The sequence below is a fragment of the Schistocerca serialis genome, chromosome 2 (assembly GCF_023864345.2).
Source record: "Schistocerca serialis cubense isolate TAMUIC-IGC-003099 chromosome 2, iqSchSeri2.2, whole genome shotgun sequence".
Taxonomy (NCBI): Eukaryota; Metazoa; Arthropoda; class Insecta; order Orthoptera; family Acrididae; genus Schistocerca; species Schistocerca serialis.
This window is the reverse complement of record NC_064639.1, coordinates 344,874,955-344,898,666: the sequence shown is the minus strand read 5'-3', so window position 1 is coordinate 344,898,666 and position 23,712 is coordinate 344,874,955. Positions and strand designations below refer to the sequence as shown.

At 43.2% G+C, this 23,712-nt stretch overlaps 1 protein-coding gene across 1 annotated transcript in view; it reads right to left on the bottom strand.

The window, feature by feature from the left end:
- Positions 1–23,712, bottom strand: part of LOC126457148 (uncharacterized) — a 458,596-nt gene that overhangs the window by 5,887 nt on the left and 428,997 nt on the right. The window contains exons 2-4 of the mRNA XM_050093218.1: positions 11,890–12,143; positions 4,963–5,127; positions 3,689–3,800 (exon numbers count right to left, since the gene is read on the bottom strand). Coding sequence (XP_049949175.1) covers positions 3,689–3,800; positions 4,963–5,127; positions 11,890–12,143 — 531 coding nt within the window. The remainder of the gene's footprint in view (positions 1–3,688; positions 3,801–4,962; positions 5,128–11,889; positions 12,144–23,712) is intronic.

The window sequence follows — 23,712 nt, the reverse complement described above, 5'->3', positions numbered from 1 at the left end:
GAATTTACGGAACCACGTCGATCAGGTTCTTCTTGGCATGGATCATCAGACGAGAAACCGGGCGCAGCTCGCCATGGCACTGTAGTCGCGCATCGCTCCACATCCCAGTCCGTACCGTCTAGAACGTCACTGGCTCTCTTCCTGCACGTCTCTCGTCTGTCTGCAAAATGTGGTTGTTCAGGCTTTTGATTGGTGCTCATATTCTTGTGACTGGGCAGTGTAAACGGCTGCTCGAAAAATGTAAAGAACTAGCAAGAGCAATGACAGTAGAAAAAAAGCCTGAGCACGCACGAAAATCAAGAAACTATCGTTTACATTAAATGCAACGGTCTCAACATTTCTACTGTTTAACAGAGAGGAGAGGGCGGATGGATGGAATGGGTAGGCACACACCGACGCCCTCTATGAGGGACAAGAACTGTGTGCTGTCGTGACAAAAGAAGAAATAGAAGTCGATTTCAGTGACATAGGGAACATACACTACCGGCCATTAAAATTGCTACACCACGAAGATGACGTGCTACAGACGCGAAATTTAACCGACAGGGAGAAGATGCTGTGATATGCAAATGATTAGCTTTTCAGAGAATTCACACAAGGTTGGCGCTGGTGGCGACAACTACAACGTGCTGACATGAGGAAAGTTTCCAACCGATTTCTCATACACAAACAGCAGTTGACCGGCATTGCCTGGTGAAACGTTGTTGTGATGCCTCGTGTAAGGAAAAGAAATGCATACCATCACGTTTCCGACCTTGATAAAGGTCGGATTGTAGCCCATCGCGATTGTGGTTCACCGTATCGCGACATTGTTGCTCGCGTTGGTCGAGATCCAATGACTGTTAGTAGAATATGAAATCGGTGGGTTCAGGAGGGTAAAACGTGAACGCCGTGCTGGAATCCATCGACCTCGTATCACTAGCAGTCGAGATGATAGGCATCTTATCCGCATGGCTGTAACGGATCGTGCAGCCACGTCTCGATCCCTGAGTCGACAGATGTGGACGTTTACAAGACAGCAACCATCTGCACGAACAGTTCGACGATGTTTGCAGCAGCATGGACTATCAGCTCGGAGACCATGGCTGCGGTTACCCTTGACACTGCATCACAGACAGGGGCGCAGGGGCGCCTGCGATAGTGTACTCAACGACTAACCTGGGTGCACGAATGGAAATGAAATGTGTGTGAAATCTTATGGGACTTAACTGCTAAGGTCATCAGTCCCTAAGCTTACACACTACTTAACCTAAATTATCCCAGGGACAAACACACACACCCATACAAGAGGGAGGACTCGAACCTCCGCCGGGACCAGCCGCACAGTCCATGACTGCAGCGCCCAAGACCGCTCGGCTAATCCCGTGCGGCTGCACGAATGGCAAAACGTCATTGCTTCGGATGAATCCAGGTTCTGTTTACAGCATCATGATGGTCGCATCCGTGTTTGGCGACATCACGGTGAACGCACACTGGAAGCGTGTACTCATCATCGCCATACTTGCGTATCACCCGGCGTGATGGTATGGGGTGCCATTGGTTACATGTCTCGGTCACCTCTTGTTCGCATTGAACAGTGGACGTTACATTTCAGATGTGTTACTACCCGTGGCTCTACCCTTCATTCGATCCCTGCAAAATCCTACATTTCAGCAGGATAATGCACGACCGCATGTTGCAGGTCCTGTACGGGCCTTTCTGGAAACAAAAAATGTTAGACTGCTTCCCTGGCCAGCACATTCTCCAGATCTCTCACCAATTGAAAACGTCTGGTCAGTGGTGGCCGAGCAACTGGCTCGTCACAATACGCCAATCACTACTCTTGATATACTGTGGTATCGTGTTGAAGCTGCATGGGCAGCTGTACCTGTACACGCCATCCAAGCTCTGTTTGACTCAATCCCTAGGCGTATCAAGGCCGTTACTATGGCCAGAGGTGGTTGTTCTAGGTACTGATTTCTCGGGATCTATGCACCCAAACTGTGTGAAAATGTAATCACATGTCAGTTCTAGTATAATATATTTGTCCAATGAATACCCGTTTATCATCTGCATTTCTTCTTAGTGTAGCAATTTTAATGGCCAGTAGTGTATTATCATACTTTGACAGAGCTTTCAGAGACTGGCGAAGAAACAAGGCAGAAGTGAAGGCACAAAAGAGACAGCTGTGATTGATAATGGAGGCAAGACTTTAGAAAAGACACCTTCATTGGATTTGCCATTTTAAAAGCGGTCCGAAACTTAAAAAGGTGCTAGTTGTTCGAAGTTCTCGGAAAAGTAGGAATAAGTTACATGGGTAGAGGGTAATATGAAATGTGTATAAGAACCAAAAGGGAATAGTGAGAACGGAAGACCAAGGGAGAACGTGTTGGTTAAAAAAGGGTGTAAGGCAAGGAATTACTCTTTCTTCTCTGTTGTCCAAACAGCACGTAGAAGAAGCAAAGACGAAACCAAAAGACGTGAGATTAACATTTAAGATGAAAGTACATCAAGCAAAGACGAAACCAAAAGACATGAGATTAACATTTAAGATGAAAGTACATCAGTGGTAACAGTAGTTGTTTTAGTTATCCTCAGTGAGAGTGAGAAGGATTTACAGGACGTTTTAAATGAGATGAACAGTCTAATAAGTAGTGACTGTGGACTGAGGGTAAATCAAAGAAAGACGAAATAAAATGGAATAACAGGTAAGAGATTAGGAATAAACTTAACATCACAGCTGAAGACTAAGAAGTAGACGAAGGACTTCTGCTACCATCGAAGTAAAATAAAACATTACGCAAGAAGTAGGGCGGGTGTAAGCAGTAGACCAGCACAAGTAAATATGACATTAGTCGCTAAAACAAACCTTCTAGTATTAAACATACTTCTTAATTTGAGCAACGAATCTAGGAGAATGTACGTTTGGAGCACAGCATTGTAATGAAGTGAACTATGGACTCTGAGAACACCTGGAAAGAAGAGGAGGTGTTAAAAATGTTGTGTTGCTGAAAGATTCCTAAAATTTAGTGACCTGATAAGATAATAAATGACACAGAAATCGCAAGGACGGGAGTGTGTGGCAGACGCTGACAATAAGAAGTGACAAGATGATATGAGAAGTGTTGAGACCTCTCGGTGTAACCTCCAACAGGTAAACACTGTAGTGGAAGACAAAGATTGGAACATAGACAACAAATAAGCACGGATATTTTTGTCTAAGTGCTACTCTGAGATTAACTGGTTGGCACAAAAGAGAAAACCGCGGCTGGGCATATCAGCAGCAGAGGATACAACCGGAGAGGGAGTTAAGACAGATCTGGAGTTGTCGCTCGAATATCTGTATCCTGGAGCGAAGGGACAAAGTCAGTATTCTCAATATACTGAAATAAATGAACACATTAGGTGATATGGATTTACGGAAAGCGAAAAAAGACATGTGAAGTGTTTTGCAGATATATCCTCTAGTCTCCTGCACTACTCGGATACTCAGTTGATAAGATATTTTATAATAAATCTTGAAGTGATGCGAATTCTATCATTCAACGGTTTTAAGTCGTAATGATAAAGCTAGCATAAAGATACGTATTTGATCGAAGGATTAGTATCTGTTATTATTCAAAATGATAGTTCCATCCTTAAGTAAAACAGACGTCAGTTTTTCTCAGTGCAATGAACTGAGAAACACTTATTTACAACTAATACTAACCGTAACAGATGGTGCAGACACTGATAACTGCACAGAGTTGACGTTAGCTGTGGTGTCGTCAATCGCTGTGGTATCTGCAGTAGCTGAGGCTTGAAAACCAGGCGCATTTATGCTGAAACAGTAACACCACAAGAGTGAAGCTATGCCGATAAAACGCAAACCTTAAGTGCCATGTAGAGTCCAAAGCAGAATGACGATTTTTTTTAAATTAAAAGAGTCTACAGATTTTCAGGAAATAACCGCTAACAACAAACAACTGACTGAGAAACCTATTTTTATGTCTTTTCGAAGTTCATACGTCTACAGTTTTCGATATCACAGACACTTAATATTCTTCGTTGACACAGAAGGCGTGAGACGGCTCGCTTTATTAAAATGCATTCGTATGTTTCGTGAAACATTCCTAATCCATTGGTTTCCACATTTAAGTGGACACGGTTCATCAAATCGGCTTACTGACATAGAGAAGCTTGTACGTTCTTGTGGAAAACTCCTGGTATAGGGTGTGACATAAAATACATGAAAATGATGCAGCAAATTTGCATTCTTATCAAATGTGTTCTCTTAATATTGGCCTCTTTCAAAGTAGTATGATCTGAGTTCACTCAAGTATGCATTTGCTATGACCACTGGTCAAAACATTTATGCATGTTTTTTTTTATTTTTTATTTTATTTTTTTTTTATTCTGGCTACGGTGGAATTCCGTAGGCTTTGCCTCTTGGCAAAGTTCAAGGAAATGAACTTGATAACATGCTCGTCCACTGCATGCGTAAATGTATTTCGAATACAAACGTAGTGAGTTTTCGTATGACAAAATTAAGTACTAAGTCAGTTTGTTTTCTCTGCGTTGATTTGTAAGTTTCTAACTATGTGAGGGGATTAACTGTGATGGCTCCTGTGCAGTGAAGTACCATTTCTGTGATGCTGTATTAGATATGGATTAGAGCGTGGAGGACGTCAAGGGATACGAAGAGATTATCGTTCCAGTTTTAAAGACAAGTCAGACTCAACTGTGTTACATGTTTTCATTCCGTTATGCACAGGAGAAAGATATAAAATTTAACTCGAAAAATTGTCACACAGTCTGATGGATATCATAACATATCTAGTGTTCTTACTGGCAAAATACTAATGTAAGTATCTTCGACAACTACGAATCGAACTGGATGATGAGGTGCGCGCCATTGCCTCACCAGCCTCGTCTGCTTGTTACATTCTTAGATTTACTCGGCAAGTAGATTATGGGCCAGAGAAGAAGTGATAATTGACTCACCTGATTGCTCCTGCCCCGTCCAGACGGCCCTCTCTCACAGTGCCGGCCAGCTCGTAGTTTCCTTCCATAGTGATGTCTCCGCTAACTTCGATGGTTCTACCAGTTCTCTTCACTTTAAGCGATGAGATTCCAGAGATGGTAAGGTCACTCAGGACTCCTTCCACACTAAAACACAGCGTAGGGGTATCATAAGTAAAATACTCGTCACTGGAAAAAAAATATCTCTACAGTGAAAGCCTACATTTGATGAGACAGTCACTGTGAAGTCAGCCTGCCAAATGTACATATCTTTCACTGAGATCAAATCCAAAAGACTGGTGCTAACGGTTTATTTCAACCTAGCGGACGGACAAACTATAACTGTTCATGTTCGGTGAGGACTTGATAAAAGCCTGCTCATGGGGGATGATATAGTGGGGTGGCATACCTACCTGTATGCAGTGTGGTACTGGGAAACCTTGAAAGTAGTTGTGGCAGCCCTGATGAGTTGGTAGAAAGATGGAAGCGGCATCTCTATGCGGCAAAGTACTTGCCGTTTAATAGTCGTGAACCAGTATCACAACGTGCATTTGCGTGAAAGTATTTCACAAGAATGGCGACAGTCTGACTGCTGCTCTTGGGCAATTCCGACTTCGTTACAATTCAGGAGGGCATGGGCGCTTTCCATCTCGCCACGTCATCAATAAATGGATTGATAATTCCTAGAAGATACGTACAGCTACAAAAAGGACTTCACCAAGAGGTCAAAGTATGGTACGAAACCCAGGAAAAGTTAAAAACATTTCGGGCGTCAATCAGAGAGAGCACTCGGCAATGTATAAGGAAGAAGGTGGCTATGTTAAATCTAAGCCGAACAATGGCCTATGGTACTCTGCATTGATCCGGAGGTTAACCCCCATAAAATTCAAGTTGTACAGGAACTGAAACCATCTGAATACAACACTTCAGTGAAAAATTATGGTAATAATTAATGACCGCCCCAATTTTGTCGACAATCTTTTCATGGATGAGACTCCTTTTTGTATAACTAGGCACGTAAAGAAACCGATTTTTCGGGACTGGGAACATGGAAATTCTCGTCAGTTACATGAACGACGAATGCACTGGATAAAGGTTGGAGACTAGTGTGATTACTCCTTGCGGGTGACAGAGGGAATACAACGAAGTAACGTCTGAAGGAAAAATAGATATGATAGAGACTTTTGCAGCTGAACATGTTCAAAAGCAAAGGGAAGGTTATACCACTAGCCCAACGATAATCGCTGAGGTGAGAACTAAGACTGGAGGAGCACCAATGGAAGCGATTCGAATTGTCTTTCAAAATTTCAGAATTTCATCCCAAGAGGGCAAAAGTTTGAACAGGTATCTTGTAGGACTTTGCAAAGCCTTTTTTTTAGCAATACTTCATAGCCTGTATTTCACAGGTTATTTTCAATGATAAAACTTCTAAATTAATGTTCTTTGCCTTTGTGCTTATTACTTCAGAATTTACCGCTTCCTTGTACCACCATGTACGAGGTATACTACTCAGAAGACATTAGGATGAATTGTGATGATAAAAGTAGTTGATGGATGTTTCGTAGTGTCATCCGTGAGAGGTAACATGCTTTCTCCGAAATAAACGAAAGACATCATTGGCTTAACTTCAAATTTAATGTAGAAGCTCCTAGACTTATGTCATGCATATGGTTTTTGTTACCGTCCATCGCCGCTACAGTGAACGGATCACTACAGCGTCATCTTCGCAATGTTTCACTTTCATTGGGTTATGAAAGAACCATGCACGTTGGGCAAATGAGCTATGGTGCGGTTTGCACGAACTGAGATGTCCGATGCTGGACATGGGAACATGATTCGAGAAAGGTGATGGAGTCGTTGAGGCCCTAGAGTCGTTTACGGAACAAGTGAGGTAAAAATTCCTATCAGGCAATCCAAATATCCGTAATTTTCTTAAATCTTTTCATGCAATTTGCAGGATGGTTGCACTAAAAATTGGTTGCACTGAAAAGACGCGGAGAGTTTCGTTCACACCTTCGACGAATCCCAGCCTGGGCCCGTAGCTAATGCCCCCGTTATCGACGGGACAAGATGAGTATCTTCCTTCCGTTCTTGGTTCCTGATTCAGATAGGGACAATGTCTCAACTAGGATTATGAAAACTCGCATTAAACCATTTAATACTGGTAGCTCCTTTAAGGCAACAAGCTGTAATGCGACACCCATTGACGTGCAGATTTCAATATAACTGTTTGGCCAAAGTACAGGAACACTTAAGCAGACTGATGATTATAATGGCGATGATGCGATCTGCCAATACGGTGGGGTCCATCACTGCAAGTTCAGCATTCTCTAGCCCTCTCAGTTTTTCGCCATCCTTTTCGAAACTGTGTATGATTCACTTAACTTGATGTCGTTTATTATCTAGTATTTTCTTCCATATCTGGCTGTCTTCCCAGTCACCATATTATGGATATTAGGACTGCTGAATAGGGATTTAAGCCCCAGTCATCCTCTGAGTCACTCCAGTGCCCCTCGTCCATGCAAATGTACCTAATGTATCATTTACTACGCAGTCTCTTATCATCCAGTGAGCTAGCCACTTCCTTTTCCTCCTATTAGTTGTTTCCAACATTTGTCTATTCGTATTCATTAGGTGTAACACAAGTTCATTATTTATTTTATCTGTCCATTTCTCCTTCAAATCCACATCTCTTTTTTCGAGACGATACCACGCCACACCACATACAAGACATTTTACTGATCTTTTCTTAAATGATCTTTGTTTCTTAATTATGCGTCATACTACTAGTCATTTTGCATCCTTGGTACCTGAAGCTGTCAACGTGTTCCACTAACTCATCACAAATTTTCATTTCTGTTGTCCTTAGTTGCCTTGCATAAACCCTTGCGTTAGTCTTTTGCACATTTATCGTTATCCCACATTCCACGCTTTCAGTTCCTTTCACAAATTATTGTTAAATGACTTTTTCATTTGTACTTTGTAACACGATATCATAAGAAATCTTATGCATTCGATTATCCTTCCTTCCATTATCACACCACTCTGTTGTTGAAAGAGGTTTTCAGCTGAATCATTTAAACAGACATTAAACTGAGTAGGTGAAAGACAACAGCCTTGTCTAACTCTTTTCCCAGATCCTTTCCTTCTGTCATCGATTCTTCTATCCTTAGTTTTACCTGTTGTGTCATGAACAGATTGTTTATTACTCCATATCATTTTCAGTAAACTAATTTGCTTCAGAACACCTAAAAGCTTAACCCACCGTAATCTATGAAAAATTTATACAAAGTCAATAAAAACTGGACAATCATGCCTATATTTTCCTGGGTATCAGAAGACCTATCAGTTATTCCTTAGAGTCGAATAGCATCTCCTGTTCCTTTACCCGTCCTTAAGCCGAACAGCTCTTAAATCTACACTCCTGGAAATTGAAATAAGAACACCGTGAATTCATTGTCCCAGGAAGGGGAAACTTTATTGACACATTCCTGGGGTCAGATACATCACATGATCACACTGACAGAACCACAGGCACATAGACACAGGCAACAGAGCATGCACAATGTCGGCACTAGTACAGTGTATATCCACCTTTCGCAGCAATGCAGGCTGCTATTCTCCCATGGAGACGATCGTAGAGATGCTGGATGTAGTCCTGTGGAACGGCTTGCCATGCCATTTCCACCTGGCGCCTCAGTTGGACCAGCGTTCGTGCTGGACGTGCAGACCGCGTGAGACGACGCTTCATCCAGTCCCAAACATGCTCAATGGGGGACAGATCCGGAGATCTTGCTGGCCAGGGTAGTTGACTTACACCTTCTAGAGCACGTTGGGTGGCACGGGATACATGCGGACGTGCATTGTCCTGTTGGAACAGCCAGTTCCCTTGCCGGTCTAGGAATGGTAGAACGATGGGTTCGATGACGGTTTGGATGTACCGTGCACTATTCAGTGTCCCCTCGACGATCACCAGTGGTGTATGGCCAGTGTAGGAGATCGCTCCCCACACCATGATGCCGGGTGTTGGCCCTGTGTGCCTCGGTCGTATGCAGTCCTGATTGTGGCGCTCACCTGCACGGCGCCAAACACGCATACGACCATCATTGGCACCAAGGCAGAAGCGACTCTCATCGCTGAAGACGACACGTCTCCATTCGTCCCTCCATTCACGCCTGTCGCGACACCACTAGAGGCGGGCTGCACGATGTTGGGGCGTGAGCGGAAGACGGCCTGACAGTGTGCGGGACCGTAGCCCAGCTTCATGGAGACGGTTGCGAATGGTCCTCGCCGATACCCCAGGAGCAACAGTGTCCCTAATTTGCTGGGAAGTGGCGGTGCGGTCCCCTACGGCACTGCGTAGGATCCTACGGTCTTGGCGTGCATCCGTGCGTCGCTGCGGTCCGGTCCCAGGTCGACGGGCACGTGCACCTTCCGCCGACCACTGGCGACAACATCGATGTTCTGTGGAGACCTCACGCCCCACGTGTTGAGCAATTCGGCGGTACGTCCACCCGGCCTCCCGCATGCCCACTATACGCCCTCGCTCAAAGTCCGTCAACTGCACATACGGTTCACGTCCACGCTGTCACGGCATGCTACCAGTGTTAAAAACTGCGGTGGAGCTCCGTATGCCACGGCAAACTGGCTGACACTGACGGCGGCGGTGCACAAATGCTGCGCAGCTAGCGCCATTCGACGGCCAACACCGCGGTTCCTGGTGTGTCCGCTGTGCCGTGCGTGTGATCATTGCTTGTACAGCCCTCTCGCAGTGTCCGGAGCAAGTATGGTGGGTCTGACACACCGGTGTCAATGTGTTCTTTTTTCCATTTCCAGGAGTGTAATTATCTTTCAGTTGTAGATTATAATCGTCTGTTCACTATTGTTTGCACAGAACGATACTCAGCAGAGGTTTTGTGAATTTTCTGAAGCAGCCAAGATATATACTGTCTGCAAAGAGTAAATCACTGGCCTGCAGCCAGCAGCAGCTCTGAAAATATTACCGCCAGCAGGCTAGGTAAGACATCATAATGTCCCACTGTCACATTTTCTCTCTCTCTCTCTCTCTCTCTCTCTCTCTCTCTCTCTCTCTCTCTCTCTCTCTCTCTCCCTCTCCTGATTATTTCAATCGCATGTTTATTTCTAAACTTCTAAACACGAGATGGTGTTCATCTTAGAACATTTTAAATTGATATTTTAGTAATAATTTATACGAGATAACCAATATCAGTGCAACATTGCTCCCCAATTTCAGTGCAAAATATTTGTTTTCCAAGTAGGTATAGATCTTTGATTTCAATATATTTTGAAGTATATTCGCTGACTGCGAATTCCTGGCATAGGCTGTATTAGATGTAGATCTGCTTTCCAATACAGACATATGAAAATTTATGGCAGACCCGGAATCGAAACAGGCTTTTCTACTTACTGTTAGCGGACCGACACAGATCTACATCCTTCACACTGTCAACATCCTTCTATAGTAGCCCACCAAATTCATCACCTAATGCTTGTAAAATTACTTTGATTACGTTATAAGGATGTAGAGTGTGGCGTATGGAGCTCTGGGTCTGACTAGGGAACGTGCGTAGACAGACGACCTGGTTTAGGATACCACTCGTGTTTAATGGGACATCCAATTTCGAGACCCGGACTGGCACAGATTTTCGTATGCCAATATTATGTAATAGGTCTGTACCTAATACGACTGATATTAGGGATTCAAAGTCAGCGAATAAATTTCGAAATATTTCGTGCAGCTGTGAATCGTCACAGTGTCTGTTCTACCAGACATGCATGTCATTATACACACAAAAAAACCGACGCACCACGAAGGAGTTGTACAGACTGGTTGCAAATCGATATTTGTACAGGTATCGACGAAAAATGGAAAACTGTAAACTATGGTGGCCGATGGATGATTGTGTGACGCTGCAGCACAATTTCACTGTGCAGCTGGCAAGAATAGTAAACAGAGGATAGTAAACAGAGAATAGTAAACAGAGAATATCTTCAACATTTCGCGGCCCTGTTAGCAACTGTATAAATATTAATTTTAATTTTAATAATCAACAGCCTCAGTTGCACCGTCTACCTAGAATTTACCAAGGTCTCAGTAGGGATAACCAAACCTTCTTCAGAATAACAGTAACTACCGTTTGTCCATAGTGGACATCGACAAGCTGAAACTACAAATCCTTGAGTTATCGTCAGACTGTAAAACTTGTCTGGTACTGCCTCGGCCCACTTCGCGACCGCGACGCGGCAGCCACGAGTGCTGTACCATCGCAGAAGATCTTCTGTGAAGTTTGGAAAATAGGGGACGAGGTACTTGCGGAAGTAAAGCTATGAGTACGGGGCGTGAGTCGTGCTTGGGTAGCTCAGATGGTGGAGCACTTGCCCGCGAAAGGCAAGGGTCCCGAGTTCGAGTCTCGGTTCGGCAAACAGTTTTAATCTGCCAGGAAGTTGCATGTGACCGCACACTCCGCTGCAGCGTGAAAATCTCATTCTAGGGAATTATGTGTTCGTAACAATCGTCATATTTCCTAAATGGCTCAAAATATCGAACCGATTTCTTCTGCAAATGATAGCATGCAAACAGACAAATATGTAGTGTGATATATACGCGATTTTTTTTATTCACTGGGATATGGAAGAAATTCGTCTGCAGCAGTTAGTGTATCTGAGGAAATGGACGCGAAAACATGTCAGTAGCGCTTAAGGAAAATGAAAGGGTCGCATTTAAACACTTCCTTAGCACCTGGACACTGGTGAAGGATGGCTAGTTAACACGTCAACAGTAGTCAAAGGGTTAGAAAGATTACATGACTACATTAGCAGTTTATCGAACGCCAAGTAATGTCTAGTGAAATTTTAGGACCCTTTAGGCAAACGCCAAGTTGCACTCACTCTTGGGTTGTAGAATCCAGTGAGAAGGAGAGTCTGCTGACTTCCACGTCGTCACCGGAAATGGGTCTAACAGCACCGACGTGAGTGAGTTTAAGGCCTGGTAGCAGCTTTGCAGCAAGTTGTCCAGAGCCGAGGCGCAGCAGCTTTTCGACTAGGTGACTGCGGTCATGCTCGTCGGCAGTCGTCACACTGCCCAACAGCAGCGCCAGCACAGCAATGTAAGCAGACGTCCTCATTCTCGTGAAGGTTGTAACCTGCAAACATAGCAACTTTCATTACTAACTGATATTATGTAAAATCCGTAAATCGGTCTTCGGTCGTAGCTTCTAGTTTCTATCTAGTTCACCTAACCCCTTTGCTCCAAACATCATTCTTATGTGCTTTTCAGCCATCAAATCGTGCAATTGAAAAGTTGAGTGTTGCTGTTGTACCAAACCGATTACGAACGTCTCACAGTGGGAATGTATCTGAGTGGAGGATAAGGTAACTCTCTGATTGTTCACGAGCTCGTTTTTTTCTTATTTTATATATTTACACGTCACGTTCCGTAGGATTAAACGGACGAGAAAATTTCCAAGGTCGTGGAGCTTGTTAGTACATGAAATTTCAACATAAGAGTAATAACAGATAAAAATAATATGTTAATGAACCCAGAAGTCAAGCCATAAGCTTACGTAAACGCAATCAACAGTACAACGTAATATAATATAATAAAATAATGGAACAGATGATAAAATGTTGAAATGCGTGGCTTTTTAAAATGTATTGAATCAATGAGATTAATTTTTCGGCATGAATGACAAGCACAATAAGCTGAGCTATGCCTGGAAATAAGTTCGTATTAGTTCATATTATTTTGCAGGGCGAAGTAGTTTCTTTCTCCGCTGTAGATTTGTGCTTACCATTCTTTATAATGCTACGTTTGGTCGCCGTGTTCACCTTTGAAGTCTTGACCGTGTTCCCATTAAGCTTATCGGATCTTCGTAATTTTCCAAAGTACACAGGTGGGCTTCAGTTCTTGTAATTATTGTACTATTTGAAATAACAACTCACACGACCTTTCTGTTAATAAAACAATACTGTATTTTTCTAAACGGTACACATATGAAATACATACTCCTCACTTAATTCATAGCGACCCCAAAATGGCGGTCTACAATTACTCGCTAAAAATGGCGTGCTTCTCCCTCGTTCACTAGCTGAGCGCGAATCCTTCCTTCCGCCTACTGGTACCAGAAAAAATCCTCCGTTTTTTAACAACTGAAAGTCAAAAAATACATGACGGTAGGCATAGGCTCTATGATGGGCTACCGCTTCATCTTCTCTCTTTGCCTTTAAAGAAGACGAAAACATAAAGGAAATGCAAAAGGTTCATCACAGTAAGAATCAGCTTATTTTTCAAGGAACTCCTCAACAGAATAGGAGTGAACGAGGGAACCCAGTTTCGATATGCTAACAATTTTTTTAATTCTTGTGACAGCTTATTGAAAATGGATGTAGCAGTATACTGCATCCCTTTCTGCACAAGAGTTAAAAGGAAGTCCGACCCAAATTCAGGTTGGGTTTCTTCTGAGTATTAACTGAGTGAAATCTGCTTACTCTTGGGAATAAGCTGATATTGTTAACAAGAAACGACAGTAAAGAATAGATATATTGAGAGCCCATTTTCAAAATACCCAAACTAGTGAACAGGGGTCGACATGAGGTTCGCCAACTTACACCACGTCCGTTCTGAGGCAACAATATCCTTTTAGAATGGCAAAATTTACCCAAAATATAATACCATACGACATAAGTTAATAAAAATAAGCAAATTAGACTAATTTTCGTAACGAACAATCACTTACTTCAGATAACGTTGGAATCGTAAAAATTAAGTCTTTGTACAAGATCCTGAACGTGGGCTTTTGATGACAGTTCACTATCTATCTGAACACGCAGAAATTGGAACTGTTCAGTTTCACTAATCATATGCCCATTCTGTGAAATCAAAATGTCGGGTTTTGTTGAATTGTGTGTTAGAAACTGTAAAGAAATGAATCTCACTGAACTTTAGTGTTAGTTTATTTTCTACAAGCCATGATCTTATGTCATGAACTGCGCTATTTGAAACCGAGCCAATGTTGTAAACAACATCTTTTACTACCAAACTAATGTCATCAGCAAACAGAAATATTTTAGAGCTACTAGTAATACTAGCATATCATTTATATAAATAAGGAACAGGAGTGGCCCCAACACTGACACCTGGGGCACCCCCATTTGACCGTACCCGACTCAGAACCCACGTCACAGCCATTCTCAGCACTGAGAATAATGATCTTTTAATAATGACCTTTTGCTGTCTGTTGTTAAAGTAAGAGGTGAACCAATTCCAACTTCTGGAGCAATATTTGTGACCAACACAATCAAACGCCTTAGTTAAATCGAAAAATATGCCTAGCGTTCGAAAGCTTTTGTTTAACGCATCCAGTACCTCACAGAGAAAAGAGGATATAGCATTTTCAGTTGTTACATGACTTCCAAAGCCGAGCTGTACGTTTGATATCAAATTACGTGGTATAAAATGATCAGTTATCCTTACATCCTTTTCAATATCTTTAGCCACACATTTCCATTATTGCCGAACTCGCCGATATGGTGTATGTTATACCTATGATTCTCCTCCTGCTGTCATTTCTTTTCGACGTGCTGTGTCCTGGATCGTCAACCATTTACCAAAGTTTTTCCCACATTCGATGAATGTGTTTCTTGGCCCAGAATTTTTGTTATATCCGATCAGAGAGCAGCAACATGGTTGTTAACATCATCCAGTGCACGGAGAGTGGACAGACCTCATGGGAAGCCAAAGGAGTCGAGGCGGTGTCGACTGCTCAAAAACTAAGCGGTTCATTTGTCACCATAAAGTCCCAATGGGAATGGTTTTCTGACAGCCAACATTCAGTTCTGCAGCGATCTTATTCACAGTAGGCAGTCGAACGCTTAAATTGCTACGTGACACCCGTTAGTCAAACGCTTAGGTTTGTCCCGAGTGGCGATTTTTCTTTTTTCTTATTTATTGTCTTCTGGAACGTGCCTGTGTAGCCATCTCAGCACTGCAAATTTTATACTGTAGTCTGTTTTGACAATTCAGAATATACATATATATAGTGTGGATAGCTGTTCAAAATAGAAACGCTCAAAAATGTTATCCTAGAACGGAAACTTAATAGTAGGAAACAACATTAACATCTATGAGCTTTCAACTTCACTGGTGTGCAGACTTAAGGAAGGAAGTAACTTTCACATGATGTGTCAATGGCAAGTAACATAGCTCGATGAAACTTGATCCATTCATGGTAAGAAATGCTATAGTATAGTACAGTACAGAAAATTAACTGAAAGAAATGCACAATGAGGCAACAGAAATGAAAGCTCCATTAAAAAAAAAAAAAAAAAAACACTTTGTAGTCACCGCTATTCAAGATGGTTCCCTGAACATTACAAAAGGCGGGACATGGTTCTTAAAGGGTGTGCGTTCACCACGGACGGCCGTGCGGGCTTACAACGTGTTCCCCTCCCGTCCACAATGTTGGTAAGGAGTTCTTGTGGCAGGGCGTTCCATTCCTCCAACGCTGGATGGTCGCTGGTGCACGCCTGCCCAACGCATCCCACATGTACTCGATGGGATTTCAGTTGGGGCAATGGACAGGCCAATCCATTACTCTCAACAACATACTTGGCTGCATTACGTGTTCCCACCTGTCGCCATATGAGGGCTATGTTCAGCATTGTCGAACATGATCGTTTTGGTGAACCAGATGCTACGGTATGTGGAGCGATATGGTTCATGCGTGTAGGGACCTCCAAACTTTTGAACACTATACACTCACCTGTCAACGTTACTGTGACACTGCATTCTCTCCCCAAGTGCGTCTTTTCAGGGGTGCATTCGACCATGAGAAACTCTCATGGATGACAACGAGCTACCGCATCATCAAAAATGGTTCAAATGGCTCTGAGCACTATGGGACTTAACTTCTGAGGTCATCAGTCCCCTAGAACGTAGAACTACTTAAACCTAACTAACTTAAGGACATCACACACATCCATGCCCGAGAGAGGATTCGAACCTGCGACCGTAGCGGTCGCGCAGTTCCAGACTGTAGCGCCTAGAACCGCTCGGCCACCACGGCCGGCTACTGCATCATCGAACAGCGCAGTTGGATGAGCTCTTGGAACGAGAGCATATTCAACGAATGGACTGGCCTGCTCGCCCCCCCCCCCCCCCCCTCCACCCGACTTAAATCCCATCGAGCACGTATGGATAGCGTTGGAGAGACGTGTAGCAGCACGTCCGCATGCTCTAACGACCATCCAACCGCCCTGGTGCAGAAATGGAACGTCCTACGACAAGAACTCCTTTCTGGTCTTGTGGTCAGCATGGTAACACGTTGCAGGCCATGCACTGCCGCCCGACAGAGAACCAAGTCCCACCTTCTGTGATGTCCTACGGAGCATCATGAATCGTGGTGTAATTATTGTGTTTGTATAAATGAGTCATTTATGTTCGTCTCATTGCTCATTTCTTTCAGTTACCTTCTGTACTATAATGTAGTAGTTCTCTCTACGGACGGTCCAAGTTTCATCGACCTACGTTACTAGATACACCATGCGACAGCTACTTTCGTTGTGAGGTTCTGCACCCCACTGTATATCCGGCGATAGCAGTGAATTAAAGTGAATACTGTACAAGTGCAGCAGCGATGTCAACCTTACCTTTTTCTCAGTCAACTGACGGATATAGTTTGGACAACAGTGCCGGAGGAGTATATATACATCCCTTGTGCGATAAGTATCAAGTGTTTTCCGACCACCGTCTTATCTTATGCACGTGATGGCTGTATGAAATCCACTCAGAAGGCAAATTAAAAAAAAAAGCAGAATAATGTTGAGCACCTGTTTAAAAACGCTGTGACAGTTATGACGTTGCATATATTTCTTTCCCAGAGAGCGTACGCAGCGGTTTGGGATGATCTCTCGTCTTCCATCCAGCGAGTCATCTTCCCACGCCACCTGGCGTAATAAGTGATGCAGAAGGAAGGCAGAGTAAGACACAAAACGAAGAAGTTCCCTCAGGTCTAACAGAGCAATTAGTACCACAGAACTTAGCTAATGTTTCAGAAACAGCTTCATGTTAATATTGGTGGCACACTAAAAAATAATAGTGCCTGTTTCTATCTTCGACTGGTCGCACATTCTTTCCTATTGTAATAAGTGAAGAACTACTTCGGAGCCAAGATCGCATTTAAATCAGTCTATTTAAAATAAGTATTTAAATGCGATCTCGAATCTGATGTATTTTTTTCAAACATTACAATCTGTAGATCGCCCCCAGATCAGAACGTAATACACAATCTTCCCTATCGCCTTCTGTGACTTTTATCATTAATAAAACTTTTGCGTTCCAGAAACATACAAATTTGCCACATGATTCCAATTCCACGTCAAACGATGCGACTTGTATAGTTGCTACTGTGAACTGGTTATCAAGCCGGACGAAGGTTTCAGAATACGACCTCTAACCGGAACAAGCCAAACTCTTATTATGTTCCTACCGCCTCCACGTCGACGATTATTTGCCTTTTGCAGTTACACAAACGATCGAACTCTCAGACCAAAAGAATTTCTTCCTAAATCTTATCTTCGTATATTCATGATTTCACGATGCAAGAGACATGTTATCTGTTTCTGTTTATGATTGTTGCTGTCACACGGACTGTTAGTCGCTTCTACTGCAGGACTTTCTCAATCATTTCAAACGTTCCATGACCAGGCACATAAACAAAATTCCCAATCCTTCGGATACTGTATGGGCGTTAAGTGCAATGGTAAATGTCTCTAGTATGAATACCAGTCTCTGCGAATTTTAATATATTTTAAAAATATCCTTATGAATATGCACTTGCGAGTCGCATTAGGCATCACAGGTAATGGACCAGTCTTACCGACCAGTGCTGTGTAATCCATAATCTTATAAAAATGTACGTATGTATGTACATTTCACGCCTTTCTAAACCTCCGATTTCAATCAAACGTGGTACACATTTGTGGGGGTTAAGAAGAAGTGTAGCGCATGACGCGTTAATACACAGACTTTATTCATCCAGTATTAGAGAATGAAAGCACTTATTGACTTCAGTCTTTACATATACTTCGAAACCTTTACAAAAGTTTTTCTCACTGACAGCGCCCGCAAAATGATGACAAGAATGTTACTGCATTTTTGCTGTTCATGCATTAAAACTGCCACATCCACCATGACGTTTCTATTTAATACTTCTTTACTACAAGATTTATTCGCGATTCATTTTGCACGCGCTATTCACATACAGCAGTGAATGTCCGAGCAAAATTATATCACGTAGTTCAGGAGATACGACGTTATAAATACTGAGCTGCTCAAAAACGAAACTGCAGGGCGAAATTCGCTAGAGAAGAACAACCGAGGTAAGTGTAGAAACAGGTGGTAAATACATTAGATATGTGTGAAATATACCTGACATATGTACAACGGGCAAATCCAAGGGCAAAAACTGCCTGCTAAATCCCAGGATCGATTTCAGCCAAACTTTGTACACATACTGTTTACCAGGGTTAGAGGTAGGGCAGGGGCAATGGAGGGAAGGGAAGAGGACGTAATGGAAGAGAGAGGAGGAGAATGTAGAGGCCGTGAGGAGGAGATAGAGAGGAAGAGGATATTGGCATAGCATACCGGGAGAGGGAGAGGGAGCATAGAGCGGAAGGAGCAGATGGACAGAAGGAGGAAGCCAGACGGAAAGAGAGAGGGAGTAGGAGTAGATGGATAGAGAGGTGGAGGAGGAAATGAACAGAGGCAGAGGGGAAAGAAGGAGGGGAACTAATAGAAGACTGTAATATCTACATACCCAGACAACGCCAGGTACTCTATTAGTTAACTATAAAAGTGAATACCATAATTTTAAGGCCTATGGTTTAAGTTACATACCCTCGAGTGTTTGTAAATTGTGTAAAGTAGACATGAAATAATATTCTGGTTAAACGAGTTGTCGATGTCGCAAAAATGTCAGCAGTTAATTCTCCTTCACAAACACTATCAAAGAAACTGCAAGATAAAAAAAAACACGCACCACCAAGTACTTATCCAAATGAAACGAAACTCAAAAGATGTGACATACTTCTACAGATGAACAAGCGATTAAAGATTCAGAAAAAGTGGATGATTTATTCAAGAGGAAAGGCTTCACTAAGTGAGCACGTCAATAACGAGTTGGCCCACCTCTGGCCCCTATACAATCAAGTCAGCTTGGCATTGAATGACAGAGTTGTTATATGTTCTACTGAGGAATATCGTGCCAAATTATGTCCAATTGGAGCATTAGGTTGTCAAAATTCCGACATGATTGCAGGTCCCTGCCAATAGTGTTCCAAATGTACTCAATTAGGGACAGATCCGACGACCTTTCTGCCACGGTAGAGTCTGGAAAGCTCGAAGACAAGCAGTATAAACTCTCGCTGTGTGCGGGCGGACGTTTATCTTGCTGAAACGTAAGCCCAGGATCGACTGCCATGAACGGCAACATAGCGCTGGTATCCCACTGCCGGGAGTGCGTCTCCAGAAACGTCTTCAGCCTGGAATCTCATTGGCTGGAGTAGAATTATCTTCAGTGATGAGCCTCGCTTCGAACAGATCCCCAGTGACCTGAGAAGACGCGTCTGGAGACACCCCAGACAGCTGTGGGATACGAGCTTGACTGTCGCCTGCCACAGAGCCCAACAACCCGGAAGAGTCTCTACTGTCGAAACGCACCATCTTCGATGGATCTTCTCTGTCTCTTCCATCGGTCCCATCTAGCAAGGATCCCAAATTGAAGAACAATACTGAAGAATCAGTCGTGCAAGCGCCTTGTAGACCACCCATAAGTCACTGGTGTAAGACAACACGTGGTCTGAGGATAGCGTCTTTGATTAGTAATCAAAACCTCATCAGTCTTGGGTTAGAACCCCACACAGCTTAAATTTTGATTAATAATTAGCAATGCTGGCCGGAAACCTCCTTCATTCAGCCAACGTCCTTGTCAAGGATGGCAGAGGATTGGACAGAGGTTCAAGGCACTCTCTTGTCCTTGGTGTGGGAAACTACCCCTAAAGGCGGTAGAATAAGCAATGATCGACGGCATGAGGATGCAGAAGGCAATAAACCACTGCATTAAAGACACATAAGGTGTATCCAAGCACATGTGGCCTGTAACTGAAAAAATGTCATGAGTCATTCGCAAAAGATTCCGGAATAGTCCACTATTCGGATCTCAGGGAGGGGATTGCCAATGGGGAGGTGACAATGAGGAAAAGATTGGATAACAAACGGAAAGATAAACGTTCTACGAGTCGTGGAATGGTTCAAAAATGGTTCAAATGGCTCCGAGCACTATGCGACTTAACTTCTGAGGTCATCAGTCGCCTAGAACTTAGAACTAATTAAACCTAACTAACCTAAGGACATCACACACACCCATGCCCGAGGCAGGATTCGAACCTGCGACCGTAGCGGTCACGCGGTTCCAGACTGAAGTGCCTAGAACCACACGGCCACACCGGCCGGCAGTCGTGGAATGTCAGAATCTTGTACGATGAAGGGAAGCTATAAAATCTGACGAAGGAAATGCAAAGTCTCAAGCTAGATATAGTAGGGGTTAGTGAATTGAAATGGAAAGAAGACAAGGAGTACTGGTCAGATGATTATAGGGTAATAACGACAGCAGCAGAAAATGGTATAAAGTGAGAGGATTCGTTATGGAGAGGATGGTAGGACAGAGAGTGCGTTACAGTGAACAGTTCAGTGATAGGGTTGTTCTTATCAGAATTGACAGCAAACCAACACTGACAACGGTAGTTCAGGTATATAAGCCGACGTCGCAATCTGAAGGTGAAGAGATAGAGAAAGTATATGAGGATATGGAAAGGGTAGTACAATGCGTAAATGGAGGTGAAAATCTAATAGTCATGGTGGACTGGAACGCAGTTGTAAGAGAAGTAGTAGAAGAAAAGGTTACAAGAGAATATTGGCTTAGGACAGGCAATGAGAGGGGGGAAGAACTAATTGAGGTCTGTAACAAATTTGAGCTCAAAAATGAACATGAACGGTCACAACAGTAATAATTTTTTTATGAGGTTACCAGTTTCGGTCTGTTTTACACAATCTCCAGACCTTACACCATGCTGGTAGACCATGACAGTGAACGGAGCAGGCACTGCAACTCTACGAACGCTAACTGCAGTTGCTGTTGTGACTGTTTATGTTCACAAATAAGTAACAAAGAAACCGATGTTCTCCAAGAAAATTGTTCGTAAAAATTATAAATTTCAGCTCGTAACAGCGAATAGAGCCGGATGTATACTCGGAAAAGCCGTGAGATAATGGAACATTTCAGTTAGATACACCAAAGTCAGACAGAGCTTCCGAAATCAGATTCTCGATTGTAAGGCGTACCCACTGTTAAATGCAGAAGAGAGGGCAGATAGGTGGAATGAGTACACTGGAGGCCTCTCTGAGGCGGAAGATTTGTCTGATTGTGATAGAAGAATAAACAGGAGACGATTTAGAAGAGGTAGGGGATCCAGTATTAGAATCAGAATTTAAAGGAGCTTTGGAAGACTTAAGATCAAATAAGGGACAAAGGATAGGTAACATTCCATCAGAATTTCTAAAATCATTGGGGGACGTGGAAAAAAAAAAAAAAAAAAAAAAAAGACTATTCACGTCGGTGCGTAGAATGGCGACATACCTGAAATCTGGTTTCGCAGGACAGAGCTGGTCTGGTTGTGGGAAGGGGCCAAGGTCTATTACCGTTAGTTATATAAGAACACACACAACTTTATTCCTCAAACCAATGCACAGTTTTCTCTTTAAAACAACAAAGATCAGTTCACGGCTGAGGGCCCAAGTAACTTCTCGATAATAAGCTTAAATGATTGCTTTTAAAATACCAGGATTTAGAGCACGGCTGAAGGCCTTACTTAAGTAAAATTATAATATCTTCTCGGCTAAAGGCCGGAATAATGTTTCAGATCAGCTACGGAAATTCTTTAAAAGCGAAGTATTAAAAAATGCCGGCTAAAGACCATATTAAAGAAAATTCAAGTTAATTCTTCGACTGAAAGCCCAATAAAGAACATTTTCTTTACATAATAAAATAGAGGCTTTAAAGATAAGCTTTCACACAGCACAACAGAAAAGCATCTTAAGAAAACTTGAAGTATCTTGTCGGCTGAAGGCCCAAACAATTACTCAAGAATAATTAAAGACAACCTTAAGATATTCACTTACAGAACACGGCTGAAGGCCGTTTCAAGAATTCAAGATAATTAAAGAGAAACCTTACAGACAATGATTTACATATTAAGTCACAGTTCTGAAACAAACGCGGCTGAAGGCCTAAATACTGAGCAACAAGAATTTTAAATAAAAACACGGCTGAAGGCCTAATCTTAAAATAGTTGTCATGAAGTTCTGCTGAAGGCCATACACTAAACATAAAACAAACAATATTAATACACGGCTGAAGGCCTGTTACAGTACCTGTGAGTAAATAAAATACTAATCACAAACAACAAACAGTGACGCTCAGAAGAGTTACAAGGGAGGAAACTCTAACCACACTTTAGGGGAGACAGGCAGCCAAGCGAAACACTAAACAATCGGGACGGCTGAAGAAGCAACCAACAACCTAATCAATTCCCTCTGTCGCAACCGACCAACTGCCTATTCCAGTACGCAGACAGCATTCATCTTCTCAGTGGAAATCGCAGAATCTACACACAATTCGACATAAACAAACTTGCACAAGAACTCCAACAATCGTAAAAGCAATCATTGTGGAACAACAACGACGAATCAATTCGACACATAGGGAGTTTCCACAAGTGATCAGCGACCAAGTACACGGCATCAGATGAGACGACCAACCGAACGACCAACTGAGGTCGTTCCCACTCAAGTTACGTGTGACGGCGACGGTCGCGCGAATCTTGGCTGTCCGAAGCTGACTGCAGCTCCAACCTGACTTCACTCCATGTCCGTTCGGAACTCGGAGACACTGCGACCCGGGCACCCTGGCTCGGACCCATCCATGCAGAGGTAACTCTTGCCCATTGGCCACGATATCTCTGCCCAAGGAAGGAACCGACCCACGTCCGGCAAGATGATCAAGTGACAAGGCCCAGAAACAGTAAAAAGACCAAATACACATCGCCTGATGAGACGACCAACCTAACGACCTACCAACGGCCGTCCCTCTCCAATCTCCTGCCGTCGGACATCTCATGTGTGTCGCCAGCGGTCGGCGAGCACTGGCTGTCCGCACCTCATTGGCGTTCCGTCCCCGACTTCACTGAAGGTGCGTCCGGACTGAACTCTCGACAGACGACGACCTGGAAATACTAGCGGTCGCTCCAGAGATGGTACGACAGTGCACTTATCAGTAAGTTCTGCTGCTGCCACCCATGGGCAAGCAAACCAGCAACATAGTGACGCCAGTAAAGAGAATTAAAAGAAAAAAAAACGAGGCGACAGTACCACAAAAACAAGATGACGAGCGATAAACGGCATGACTGCAAGCCGCGCACGGCTCAATACCATCTGACTTTCGGAAAAATATCATCCACACAATTCCGAAGACTGGAAGAGCTGACAAGTGTAACAATCATCGCACAATCAGCTTAATAGCTCATGCATCCAAGTTGCCAACAAGAACGTTTGACTTTAGGAAAGGCAAAGGCGCCAGAGAAGCAATTCTGACGTTGCGG